Here is a 12093-nt window from a genome sequence, read left to right as displayed (position 1 = left end):
GGAATATATCGAATTTGTCCGTCTCACGTGTGCCATTGATTTAATATTATTATTGTCTTGAATAAGTTAAGTTAAAGAATGTTATTTGAAATAAAGTTTTTTGAAATTTATTACTTTCTAACGGTTGACACGAATTTAAAAATTTGACCAGATTTATGTTAAATTCAAAATAAGGTTATGTTTAAAAAATGACAGAAAATAAAAGTTTAATTAAAATTTAATCAGAAATGGATAGCGAACGTGAAGAGAAAATTCTTACTACTTGTGAAAATATTGCTACTTACTACATAAATTCAATATTAGAGCTGAAAGTTCCGGAAATTCTCGACGACTTTCCTGGTATTATAAATTTATTTTTGTTTTGACAATTTATTTTCATAAAAAACATTACAGAATATCCAAAGGATGTACCGGATGAACTGTTATTTGCACCTCCAAAAAAGGTGAATGAAGCAGCTGCCAAAAAGAATAAAAAGCCACGAATTAAGAAGGAAAAAGTTGAAAAACTGGATGTTGATGAATTAAATAGTTCTGTGTCAAAAAGAAGATGCCGGTATTCAGGAACATATGACGTAGAAAAGCAACTTTCGATACTTCTTGATGATACATCTGAGCCTGAGAATAATAATTCAATAAAGGTCGAAGATACAGAAAGCAAAAATAGTCATAATCTAGAAAATGACATTAAACTTGTTCCAAAAGATCTTTTTAAAATCTCAGGAGTTCTAGATCTGTCTCGAGAACCGTCGGAAGTTGAAATCAACAATAATACAAATGAGCACGATCACAATCTACAAAACTTCCAAACATTCATCATTAAGAATGGCAAACTTAGGAAGCCACGAATTAAAACATTATCAGATTCGTCAAGTGATGAAGAAGATGAAACAACTAGGAGATTAAACTTGTCTTTAAAATACCCTATTTGCCTGATTGAAAGGTATGATCCGCAAGCAAGCATCTCAAATAAGTCACAAGGTTCACCAGAAAAGCAAAAACCATTAAATGGACTCAATAAAAATAAGCAAAAACCATTGAATGAAGTCAATAAAAATTTCCAAATTCCAAAACCTGTCGTAGTAGAGCCCCAGAAAGAACAAGACTGTAAAGCATTAAAATTGATTTTTAAAAACAGCACCAGTTTTGATGATGCTATGCAAAAATATACTGAAAAGAAAAAGGAATTAGGGAAAATAGGTCCACCTAAAATCATCCCTGCGCCTGAACAAGATCCAACTATTAAGAAAATTACCAAAAAGAAGCCAATTAAAGCTAACGGAAATATGACTAATGAAAGTAATCCCAACAAGCATTTAGGTGGAATTTTCACAATTAATAATGGTTGGGATAAACAGGATAACAAGAAAATTGAAGAAGAAAATGAGAACAAGAAGGAAAATGCCAATAAATTGGAAAGACACATAACACCACCAAACATTGTCATAGATACAAATATTGAAGATGTTATGGCTGCACATGATGAATTTATGTACAATGATGATTTAATGGACAATTTGCTTACTTCTAAAGATTCCACAGCTTCATTTAGTTCAGCTTCATCTCATAGCTTACAAATAGCATTGAGCGGTGATAAGATATCAGAGAATAATAGCTTTAAAGGACGGAAAATTAATTCATCACTAAATAGCTCTGAAGACGAATCAGAAAATGAAGACATCATCAAACCGTTCAGAAAAGTTCAAAGACTTTCATATTCTGATGATGAGAATGAAAATGAAGTGAAAACAAAAGAAGAAAATTCCAATAAAAACCATGGTGACACTGATGTCGTTTCCTTATTTGCGGAAGCTGGGTAGGTTCAAATTATAACAGTTTTTAAATTTTTGAATTTTAAGTTCAAATTTTACCGGATTTTTGAAATTCAAAATATTTGAATTTTGAAAAACCGTTAAATTAATCATTGATTTGAAAATTTACAGTGAATTTGACGATCTCGAGGATGAAAAGGATCAGCTCTATGCAGAAATTGATCCAGATGATTTGAAATTAAAGGTTCAATGTGTTAAGAGAAAGATTGATCCACTAGACCACCAAACTGAATTTGACTTAAATACAAAAGAGATATCACAGCATATGGCAGATCCAGAAACTGATAAAATCTTAAAGACAATATTCGGAAATGTTTGTCCTGCTTTTCTGGAAAGTCGTTGTACGATTCCAGAATGTCAACGGAATCATTTCCTTCTGGATGAGTCAAGAGTTCTGTCAATGTTGTTTGATGCTACTTTTGATGTACTTCGCAAAGTTTTTCAAGTTGTCTTGAAATATCACCGACTCTTTCAAGCTTACGTTTCTGTTTTGGTCCATATATGTATTAAAAATAAAGACGATATAGGATTAGCGGAATTAGTCAAAGCATGTGATCGATTACCTCGAACAATTCCTTGCTATAAAGATATAGTCAGGAAACTGGTGGAACTTGATTACATGAAAGAACATCGAGCGATATCGTTCATCATTGCACATCATGCTGATTCTGAAATAGCTCGTGACACAATTTTATCATTGATTCTCGATTCTGGACCGTGCATTGCTTTCTTCATGGATTTTATTGAAAAAGCTCACATGAAGCAGCCAATTCGAAGTGATATGTTTGGTAGAATCTTACACACATGTGTAGCATATCAAAATCCAAAGCTTCCAAACTTTTGCCTTAACTATTTGCAAGGTTCCAGTGCGAATCAAATGAAGAATTTAAATTCTGAGCATTTAAAGGCATTCCTTCAAATGAACAAGTGTATTTCTGAACTAAATGAAAATCGAGAGGCTAAAGCTCTCAAAATAACTCAAAAATTATTGAGTTCAATGGATTGGTAGATCAGTTTTACCATTGATGATGAATCTTTTGGATATACATATGTCATGTCATATCCAATAAGGCTTTAAGAATACATTTAATATTAATTTTTACCGATATAAGATTTCTTATGATAGAAAAGAATAGAGTTACAAAAAATAATAAAAAGTGGTTTATTTAAACAAAATGTATTATGTTCTGTCTGCCTTTGTAGATCCAGTAATTCATGTGTCTACAGGAAATTGGACAATTTAATCAACAAATTTGTCAGCAACAGAATTATTAGAATTCGTAGCTTCTTCAAGTTCTTGAATTTTCCTCATGTCATCTACCAATCTAAGCAGTAAAATAAGGTTGACATTCTCTAGTTTAATTAATTTTTACAATTTTCAATGTCTAATCGGTGATTCCACCGATGAATTTTTTCACAAAAAATGATATTTCTCTTAATTTACTCACTTTTTCACTACTTTCGTACTTTCGTATTTACCTATTTACTATCGTTTTATGTCATCTAGTACCTTTAATACACTTTAATTAAGGAAATATTTCCATTTTTATGCCAGTTACTTATACTTTTTTTTTGGAATTTGTTGTTTTTGACATCATTCAAAACGAAAATATAGACTATTTAAACACTTTTAAAGCTTCTTTGGTAGTCTAATCGATGGTTTCTTATCTAATACATCTTATGTTGTGCTTATTAGGGCTCAAAACCAAGCTATTAAGCTAAAATTATTAAAAATTCTCATTGTTGAAAAAAAGTATAAGTAACGAAATTCCTAATCCGCGGGAAAACAAATTTTTAAAATCAAAATTATAACTTAATTAACAGCAATTGCTTTGATTATAATGCTGTTTATGATGTTGAGTGAGTAAATAAAGATGTTTATCTGGTATTCTTGAAGTGTCAACTGAATTAAATGTCATTTTGGAAATGATTAAATTTTAAAGAACACGGATTATTCATGTAAAAATTTTCAAAATTCAACCAATCGGTGGAATCACCGTAATCGAATTCAAAGACTGCTCAGTACGTTCAGTAAAAAAAGGTAAATATTGAAAAATTCAAATCTTATTTGACCGTTAAATCAAATAGTGTGTTCAAAAATAACGGTCATTTGGATAATAAATTTTTTCAAGGGCAAAAATTTTTGTAGAATGAATTATCTAGTTTATTAATTAAAGTTTGTACATTAAAATGGAATATTTTGCAATTTACTCACCATCAAATGATAATATAGGTAAGAATCTATAAGATAAATGTGAAATTGATCGAGAAATGTTCAAAAAAAGTGTTAAAATATGAAAAAACAAAAATTTCCAAAAAAGATAAGAAAATTTTTTTAACGCAATTTCATAACTTTTACAGATCCTTTAGATTTTGTGTTTGTCAAAAGAGAAGAAGCTTTAAAAGCACTAAAAGCCAACAAGGATTCACGTTTTAAGTCATTCAAGAACCTTGAGGATGCTCAAAAATTTGCAAAAAGTGGTGTTCAAACAAATATTTGCAGGCAAGATTCCTCATCAATTCTCGATACAATAGCTCTACTGAAATGTAAGTAAATTTGTTTAATTAAGATAAAATGTTTAGCAGTTAACACATGATATCGCGATTCACGAGTCTTATTATCCAAGGATGAAAAATCGTACGATAATAAAAAAAATTGGATGACGTTTGCAATATTCGACAATTTTTCTTCTTTTCAATGCGTATATTTTTAGCACCAGAGCACAGCGATCAGTTGTTATTGTTTTCATTTTCCTTATTCAATTTTTTTTATATTCTTTCGCATGCTTATTTCATCATGTTGCTAAACATGTGTTCTGCTCACTAACAACAAGTGTTTATTTATTTTACGCTACGGCAATTAACGTATTTATATTATACTAATAATATCACATTTTACATCTTTTAGCGCCTCCACCGAATCAACCAGTGATTCAACGATCTCTTGAAAAGAGTAATTTCCCCGCACCAAAGAGTCAGGATCTGGTCAAGTTCAGGAAGGAAATTGAGCAAAATAATGTACAGAAAGTCTATGAGTTAATTAATTTAAATCCAAGATATCTTGTTAGCTCAGGTGATACGCCAGCGATACTTAAAGAAGGTCCACGTTATAATGCTCTTCATGTTGCTGCTATGAATAAGCATGCAAAAATGGCAAAACTTATTTTACAAACTGTCGAACAACCACAATTTATCGAGCTTTTACACGGATTTAAAAATGATCCAAATATCGAAGTAATGTCACAAAATTTATTAGAATCCTACTTGAATACTCCAGATAAGTCACGTAATGAGACTCCATTGCATTTTGCTTCAAAAATTGGTGCTAAAGATGTTATTGAAGTTCTTCTCGCCTATCCAATTTGTAAAATGAAGCCAAATTCCGAGGGCTTGTATCCTAGAGATGTGAGTATCCTACCAGCATTAAATTGATTCCTCATTAATCATAAAAACATGTATTTTCAGATTATCTGCGCTCGCTGCCCCGACGCAACGCCGGAATTAAAAAAGTCCATAGAAGAACTTCTTGCCGAAAGATTTTTTGTACCTGTATTGAGATCTAACGATGACACAGTTCAACCCGTGATTGGCCAACCATTTACACCTTCAAATATGCCAAATTTCAAAAAAGATGCTCTTAGTCCAAGTTTGGAGATTAAGGCATATGCAGGACCAATGAGTTCTGATCAAGCATTAACATTCCGAAGACGTTGGAAAACGCCTCCACGATTAATTCCATCTACATCCAATAGTCTTAACTTATCATTTTCACCAAGAACATCATCAATATCATCGCCAATTTATAGTCCACGAATGTCAAAGTCAATGACCGAAATGATATCATCAACACCAAAACTTAAAAAGAAATTATTTGATGACAATTTTGATGCAGACGAAGACGAATTTGAGGATGTTTATTTATCGAATATGAGCGAAAAAAGTGATAAGAACGGCAATAACAAATTTAGTGTATTAAATGAGCACGAAGAAGAAGAATTTAAGGAATTGTTTGAGGATTTGTTGGAAGACAAAATTCGTCGAGAATTTGAGGAGAAAAAACTTCATAAATTTCAAACTTATCGTAATCCAAGCGACTACATATCGGATCAGACACCTTTAAAAAAGGGAAAAAATGATTCCAACAGTAATCATCTAAGTCACAATTTTAATGCCTTTACGAGTGGAGACAGCCTTTTCTGTAATCCACCGTCATCAAGTATAGGAAGTGCTCATATCACGTTCCTTGACGAAAGTGGCTCTATATATGGTCCTGACAATATTCACGATTCTATATCATTTAAAGAGAAAAATATTCGATTGACCGACACGGTAAAAGGTCTTGAGAAAATTGGTCGGGGACTAGCCCACGAATATAATGTTGGATGGAAGGAATATTGGGAATTTTTAGGACATTTTTTGGATATACGTAGTAAGGATGGCCTCGAATGTTTTGAAGAATATCTGAAAAAGAAGGAAAAGAAGAAGGAACTTAATGAATCAGATGGCCTAAAGCAGTCACCAGCACAACAGAAGTTGAATGATTCTTTTGGCCTAAATTCAATTTGTGCTGGATTATATAGTATGGACATTAATGATGAGCTGACGGAAAAGAAGGAAAAGGCATCTAAAAATGGAATTACATCACCATCAATTCCTCGAAGTCCATTAATGGAAATGCTCACAAATATGAGACAATCATCTAATGATCTTCCATTACTTAATCCATATACATGCATTGAGCAGTCGTGTAGAACATTTGCAAAACGACTTGCTGCATTACTCGAAGGTGAAGCAATTCAAGATCAAAATTCATATGAAAAGACCTTACTTGCTGAAATCAATAAACTATACACATCAATCGATAGCTATAAGAGAGATACACGCTTCAGCAGTATCAATTTTCAAAAAGTTCATTCACGTTACAGTTACCTCCTCGTTTGGTGCTTAAAGAAGAATAATGTTGATGTTAAATATTTAAGAAATTTAGTGCCATTAATGTCTAAGATTTATGCGCTTGCATCGCAATTTACATTGCCAGATACAAAGGATTTGATTAAATGTCATGCAATGTGCATTAGTACATTTACAAGAAATTATATTGAGCATCAGGAAAAGATATTTAATCCAGAGAATGTCAATACGGAAACAGCGTGTGTTGATGCATGGAATGGACCTGATATTGTTGAATGTAAATGTTCGTTTGATATTAATTTTACTAGCTCGAAGCTTCAAAGGCAGAATCATAGACGTGATATTAGGAAGAGACTATATAGTGGTAAGTCCAAATTTATTTTTAACGGAAAATAATTTTTCAAATACTCCAAAGTTCAAATTTTGAAATTTAAAATTTTTGAATGTTTAAAATCCGTTAATTTTGTGAAATTTTTTTAGGTCCAAAAATAGTGGATATGTGGGCACAAAGAACAACAGAGGATCTAGACGACGACAACGACGAGTCGTATTTGTCATGTGATAGTGACGCGTCTAGCGATGTTGAGGAGTTCTTTACGCCACCACAAAGTCCAGTTAGGTTTGATGATAGTGATGACGAGGATGTTAATATGTTTGAGGAATCTTTAGAGCATTTAGAAGAAGAGAAAGAATATACGCTTTATATTAATGGGTAAGTTCAAGTACAATTATGCAAATCATTGAATTTTGGCTAATAAGTCTCTCTATTCACAGTGATCAACCTTCAAAAGTCGATAGTGATGTGCTCATGGCACTTGGCGAAGATTTTGTTATTGATGATGTCAAATATCCTTTCGTTCATAAATGGTTTAATGCGATGAAGAGGAACAATTCAAAAGATTCAATGAATGTCCATAAGCAGCACAGCCATGTCTTTCGACTTTTTACACCAAAATTGAAGATTAAAGGTTAAATTTTGAGTGTTTTAAGTACTTTTATTATATTTTTTTTTTGTAACGAATCGTACTTTTTATTCATTAATGTAAACTTGAAGTTTTTTTTTTATTATTATAAATTGTTTCCTTTTAAAAAATAATTTAATTGATTTATGTGAAGACTGAAAAGCATGTTTGATAAAAAAAAGAGAAAATAAATAAAAATGAAGAAAAAGAAGATAATTTTGAGAAATACTTTTGGAATTTTTCGTTAATAAATCTTGTACTGTAGAGAGTTGATGTTGCTGCTGGGTAGATTCTGAAAATTATTGGATCTGGTAATTCAAACGTATCTGAAAATTTCAAATTAAAAACCTTACAATTGTTGTCTAAAACCATTCAAATGTTTCAAACAGCATAATTTTTTTTTAAAAAAACCTTTCAAAATCCGTACAATTGTTTTTCAAAACCATACAATTGCAAATCAAGTATTTCAAAACCATACAATTTCAGATGCCAAAACCATTCAAATGTTTTCAAAATGACAATTTTGAACTTTCGCTGGAACTTTTTTTCAGAATAAAAACAAGTTTAATTATTTTTTCAGACGATTTTTAATTTATTGTTTCTCAAAAAAAGATTTTTCGTTTCATGTTTTAATTCAAAGACGATATTTTGCATTAAATCTTAACAAAAAAAGAATTACAAAAGAGTAAATTAAAAAATTGCTTTTAAACAATAATTAATAAAAAAATGAAGGGAGTAAATTGAATCTTCTAACTAAATCTGCATCATCTATATATAAAAAAAATTATCATCAAATAATTATTTGTTTAAAAATGAAATTTATGCTGAAATTGCTAGATTTATGCTTGATAAAGATGAGCTTATGTAATATGATATATTTAGAAATTTCAGCATAAATTTCATTGCATATACATTACATTTATTCTTCACATAGGTATTCAAAAATAATGAAAAAGAAAAAAAAATTGATTAAAATATTTACTTGCTGTATAATTAATAATTTTTTTACTTTTCATGTGTTTTCTAATATTTTTTTTTTGTATTTTTTTTTTTAAATTTCTTGGAGCAAAGCTTATGCCGCAAGACTGTTTTCATCTTTATCATTTTGCTTATCTTACAATTACATCATTATTTACTTGTAATCAATTAATAATATAGAATTTCTAAAACATGTTCTTTTTTTTGTTGTAATTGTTAAATTTACTAACTCATTATATCATATTTTTTACTTTTTATTTTATTCATCTTGTAGTTATCTCGTTACTATTTACAAAAAAAAGTTTCATATACTGGTGTAACGGTCATTTGAGATTTGAATAATATTTATTGTACATAGTTGAAAACCCCTTTTCATACAAAAATTTAGAATTTTTCTGAATCTCATCTACGTAGCCACTTTAGTTATTTTAGTGTTGTACTATGAAGTACCGTAAGCTGCTCATTGAGCATATGCTTAGTATGCTTAGGTAGTTTAATTAAAAGACTTCCTTAAGGATTTTATCCCTTCACAATGATGTTTATTCTTCGAAGTTCAAAAACAAACTGAACTTTCATACAAAAAAGGGGTCTCCAACTATGTAAAATAAATATAATTCAAATCCCAAATGACCGTTATAACAGATATCCTTCATATTTTTTACTTTTTATATCCTCATTAAATTTAATTATTTGTTTTTGTCCCAAGAAAATGTTTTCATTAATATTTTGTTTTATGTTAATGATTAGCGACTTCCACATCCTATTTTTTAAGAACTTCTCTAAGCTGATCGATTTGTTTAGCAGTTTAATGATATTTTGACTGGAAGTTGGGATTGCTAGTTACAGAATAATTGAGAAAATGCGATTTTTGAAGCTTTTGGTCTTCTTAATTAGAGAACTTAATGTCATTTACCCCAAAAAGCTTCTCAGAGTCGGTCATTAACGCGGATACGCTTGGAACTTGTTCATTGCACTTCCATTATCGCATATTTCTCACAAATTACTCAATCCCACTTCCAATTTCTACCCAAATCCAAAATTTATCACTTTATTCATCCCTTCCAAAACAGAAATAAATAATCATATTTTCTAGTAAGGTTTCTGTGTCTAGTTTAATGCCACAACAGCACTAAATTGGTCTATGTTATTTCATCTTAATTATTCGACCATTGTTAATGTTGTCTGTCAATGTACACCAATTTTGTAACTTAATGTTAGGACCTATGAAGCTAATTACAAGTTTTGTCACTTCTGGTGTACAGTACACGAATCGGGAATTATTATTTCATACTAGAATTAAATTGACAACAACAACAAATCTGTTCATTGTCATTGTTAAGGATATAACCTGAAAAACTCAATTGAATCTATTTCCATTGACTTTTCAGCAATCAGCTCGTGTCTGAATATCAAACAGACATTTTGAAATCGACCATTGAATATGAAAAACAAAAGACTTTTCAATCCAATCGAGTTCAATAACTTTTCATAAGTTTTTCTTTCCCAACTTTCAAACCTTACCATTCGTTCCTTTTTTTGTTTAAAATCCCTTCAAAACCAAACTTTCTTTTTCAACAAATGATTCTCTTTTTGTTTTATGATGGACGAAAAGTTTTTGGGGAAAATTTTTTTTAATCCAATTTTGTTCCTTTTGAGTGAGCAGAGTTTTGAGTTTTTAATGATTATCGCAAATTTTCATACGAAAACTTTTTGTTTTTTTTTCAGGGTAATTGAAACTTTGGAGAGTTGAGAATTTGGCTGCGGGTTTTGCAGGAATTGAAGATTTGCTCTCATGACTACCCGTGCGTCACAAATGAAGAAGGCTGCGCCATGGAGCTTTTAAGGCTTCAGTTACCCTCTTTTATTGATAGCATCTGGATTCCGTATTGTCCATATGGCTACCAAATTTAGGTGAATTCCATATGGTGTTCATTTGTGTCGCTCAGGACAAAGTCAGATTTTTAGATTTTTTTTGTCAAAAAGCTTTCAAAAAAGTTTAATATTCAAAAATTTAATTTTTGCTTACAATCACAAAACAATAAAATGTTCCTTCAAAATTAAGCCTTTCTGGACATAAATGCTTGTCATATTATTGATCTCTTGATAGAATACAGCTCAAAAATAAGTTCTGAAGATTTTATGAGCTTGCAAAATGTTCAGAAAGCACTTAAATTTGCAATTTTTTCAAAAATCCTTTAGATTTTGTAATTCAAATTTGTACAAAAATCTGTTACGTGTTCAGATTTATTAGAATTAAGCATTGCCATTGCTTCTGTACTAGAAAAACTCAATTGAAAAATGAAAATTTTGTAATCAAATTTTTCAAAAATTTCTTTCATGGTGTTAGTGGTTTTCAAAAATTTCAAATTTTTGACCGTTAAAAGCTCCAACATATTTGTTCAAATGAAAAGGACTCAGATGTTAATCTCTGCAAACTCAACTACAATGAACTAAATAATTTTCCTCACTTTTCCTGATGATTCATAGAATTTTCTTCATGTTAATTTCTTGTGTCATTGGTATTTGTTTTCACGTTTAAATATTTTTTTGTGTTATATTAAATAATGTTTATAATCCTTTAGGTATATCATCATTCATTTATAAATGTTTTATCAACGAACGTTTAAAAATGACTATATTATCATCTCCATGGGCTTTTATTTTTCTTCAATTTTGAGTATGTATGATGAAAAACTTTATTAATTATAACTTTTCTTTGTGTGTATTTGTGAGAATATTCGCGTGTAAATACAACTTTTTTTTTGACTTATTTAAAAAACTTATTTTTTATGGAAAAAAAAAGTTACGCGGATGTGACAACAATACTTTATATCGTTATTTTTATTAATTTTTTATTATATTTGTTCGATCATCAAAATCATCAAAAATTGACGCATTTTTATTTAAAAAGTTTACTATACTTTATGTTACAATGTTTTTTATTCATTTTTGTTTTTGGGAAATTTTCTACAAAATTTTCCGAATTTTCTTTTTGCCAGCAAATTAATGCCTTAAATCGGAAGTTATACATTATGTTTTTATACATTTAAGAAAGGAAATCAGCCATTGTTATACGATACCCATGTCATGTAAAGTTGTCGAGTCCTGATGACTGGAAGATTAGCAATTAAAATTTTAACGGCTTTTTGAAATTTAAATTATTTTTTGGATTTTATTTATATTTGAAAAAAATGTCAGTTATCCTTTATAATTGATGTGTCAGTTTTTCCTATGGACAATTATTTAATTAAATTAAAATTATAGTCAGAGCTGACAACTTTACATCACCTAGGTCTTGTGTTGATTACGCACGAACTTCTTTTTGCAGAATATTTTCATTGAAAATTACGCAAAAAATTGAGGGAATTAAACTTTCTTCTAAATACAATCTTTAAAATTTTACATTCATTTAA

At 30.0% G+C, this 12093-nt stretch overlaps 2 protein-coding genes across 2 annotated transcripts; both read left to right on the top strand.

The window, feature by feature from the left end:
- Positions 1-188: 188 nt before the first annotated feature.
- Positions 189-2838, top strand: LOC139086906 (GATOR2 complex protein WDR24-like). Its single transcript, XM_070635540.1, has 3 exons — positions 189-339; positions 394-1813; positions 1941-2838. Exons 1-3 carry the CDS (start codon positions 228-230, stop codon positions 2836-2838), a joined length of 2430 nt encoding a protein of 809 aa, XP_070491641.1. The 5' UTR covers positions 189-227.
- A 1110-nt stretch (positions 2839-3948) lies between these two features.
- Positions 3949-7879, top strand: Ankle2 (ankyrin repeat and LEM domain-containing protein 2). The gene is made up of 6 exons (XM_070635720.1): positions 3949-4062; positions 4191-4376; positions 4738-5234; positions 5295-7104; positions 7221-7452; positions 7515-7879. Exons 1-6 carry the CDS (start codon positions 4020-4022, stop codon positions 7711-7713), a joined length of 2967 nt encoding a protein of 988 aa, XP_070491821.1. The 5' UTR covers positions 3949-4019; the 3' UTR covers positions 7714-7879.
- The last annotated feature ends 4214 nt before the right edge of the window (positions 7880-12093 follow it).

This window comes from Chironomus tepperi, unplaced genomic scaffold (assembly GCF_022539635.2).
Source record: "Chironomus tepperi strain 1889 unplaced genomic scaffold, CSIRO-AGI_Ctep_v1 contig_93, whole genome shotgun sequence".
Lineage (NCBI taxonomy): Eukaryota > Metazoa > Arthropoda > Insecta > Diptera > Chironomidae > Chironomus > Chironomus tepperi.
This window is presented reverse-complemented; position numbering and strand designations above follow the sequence as displayed.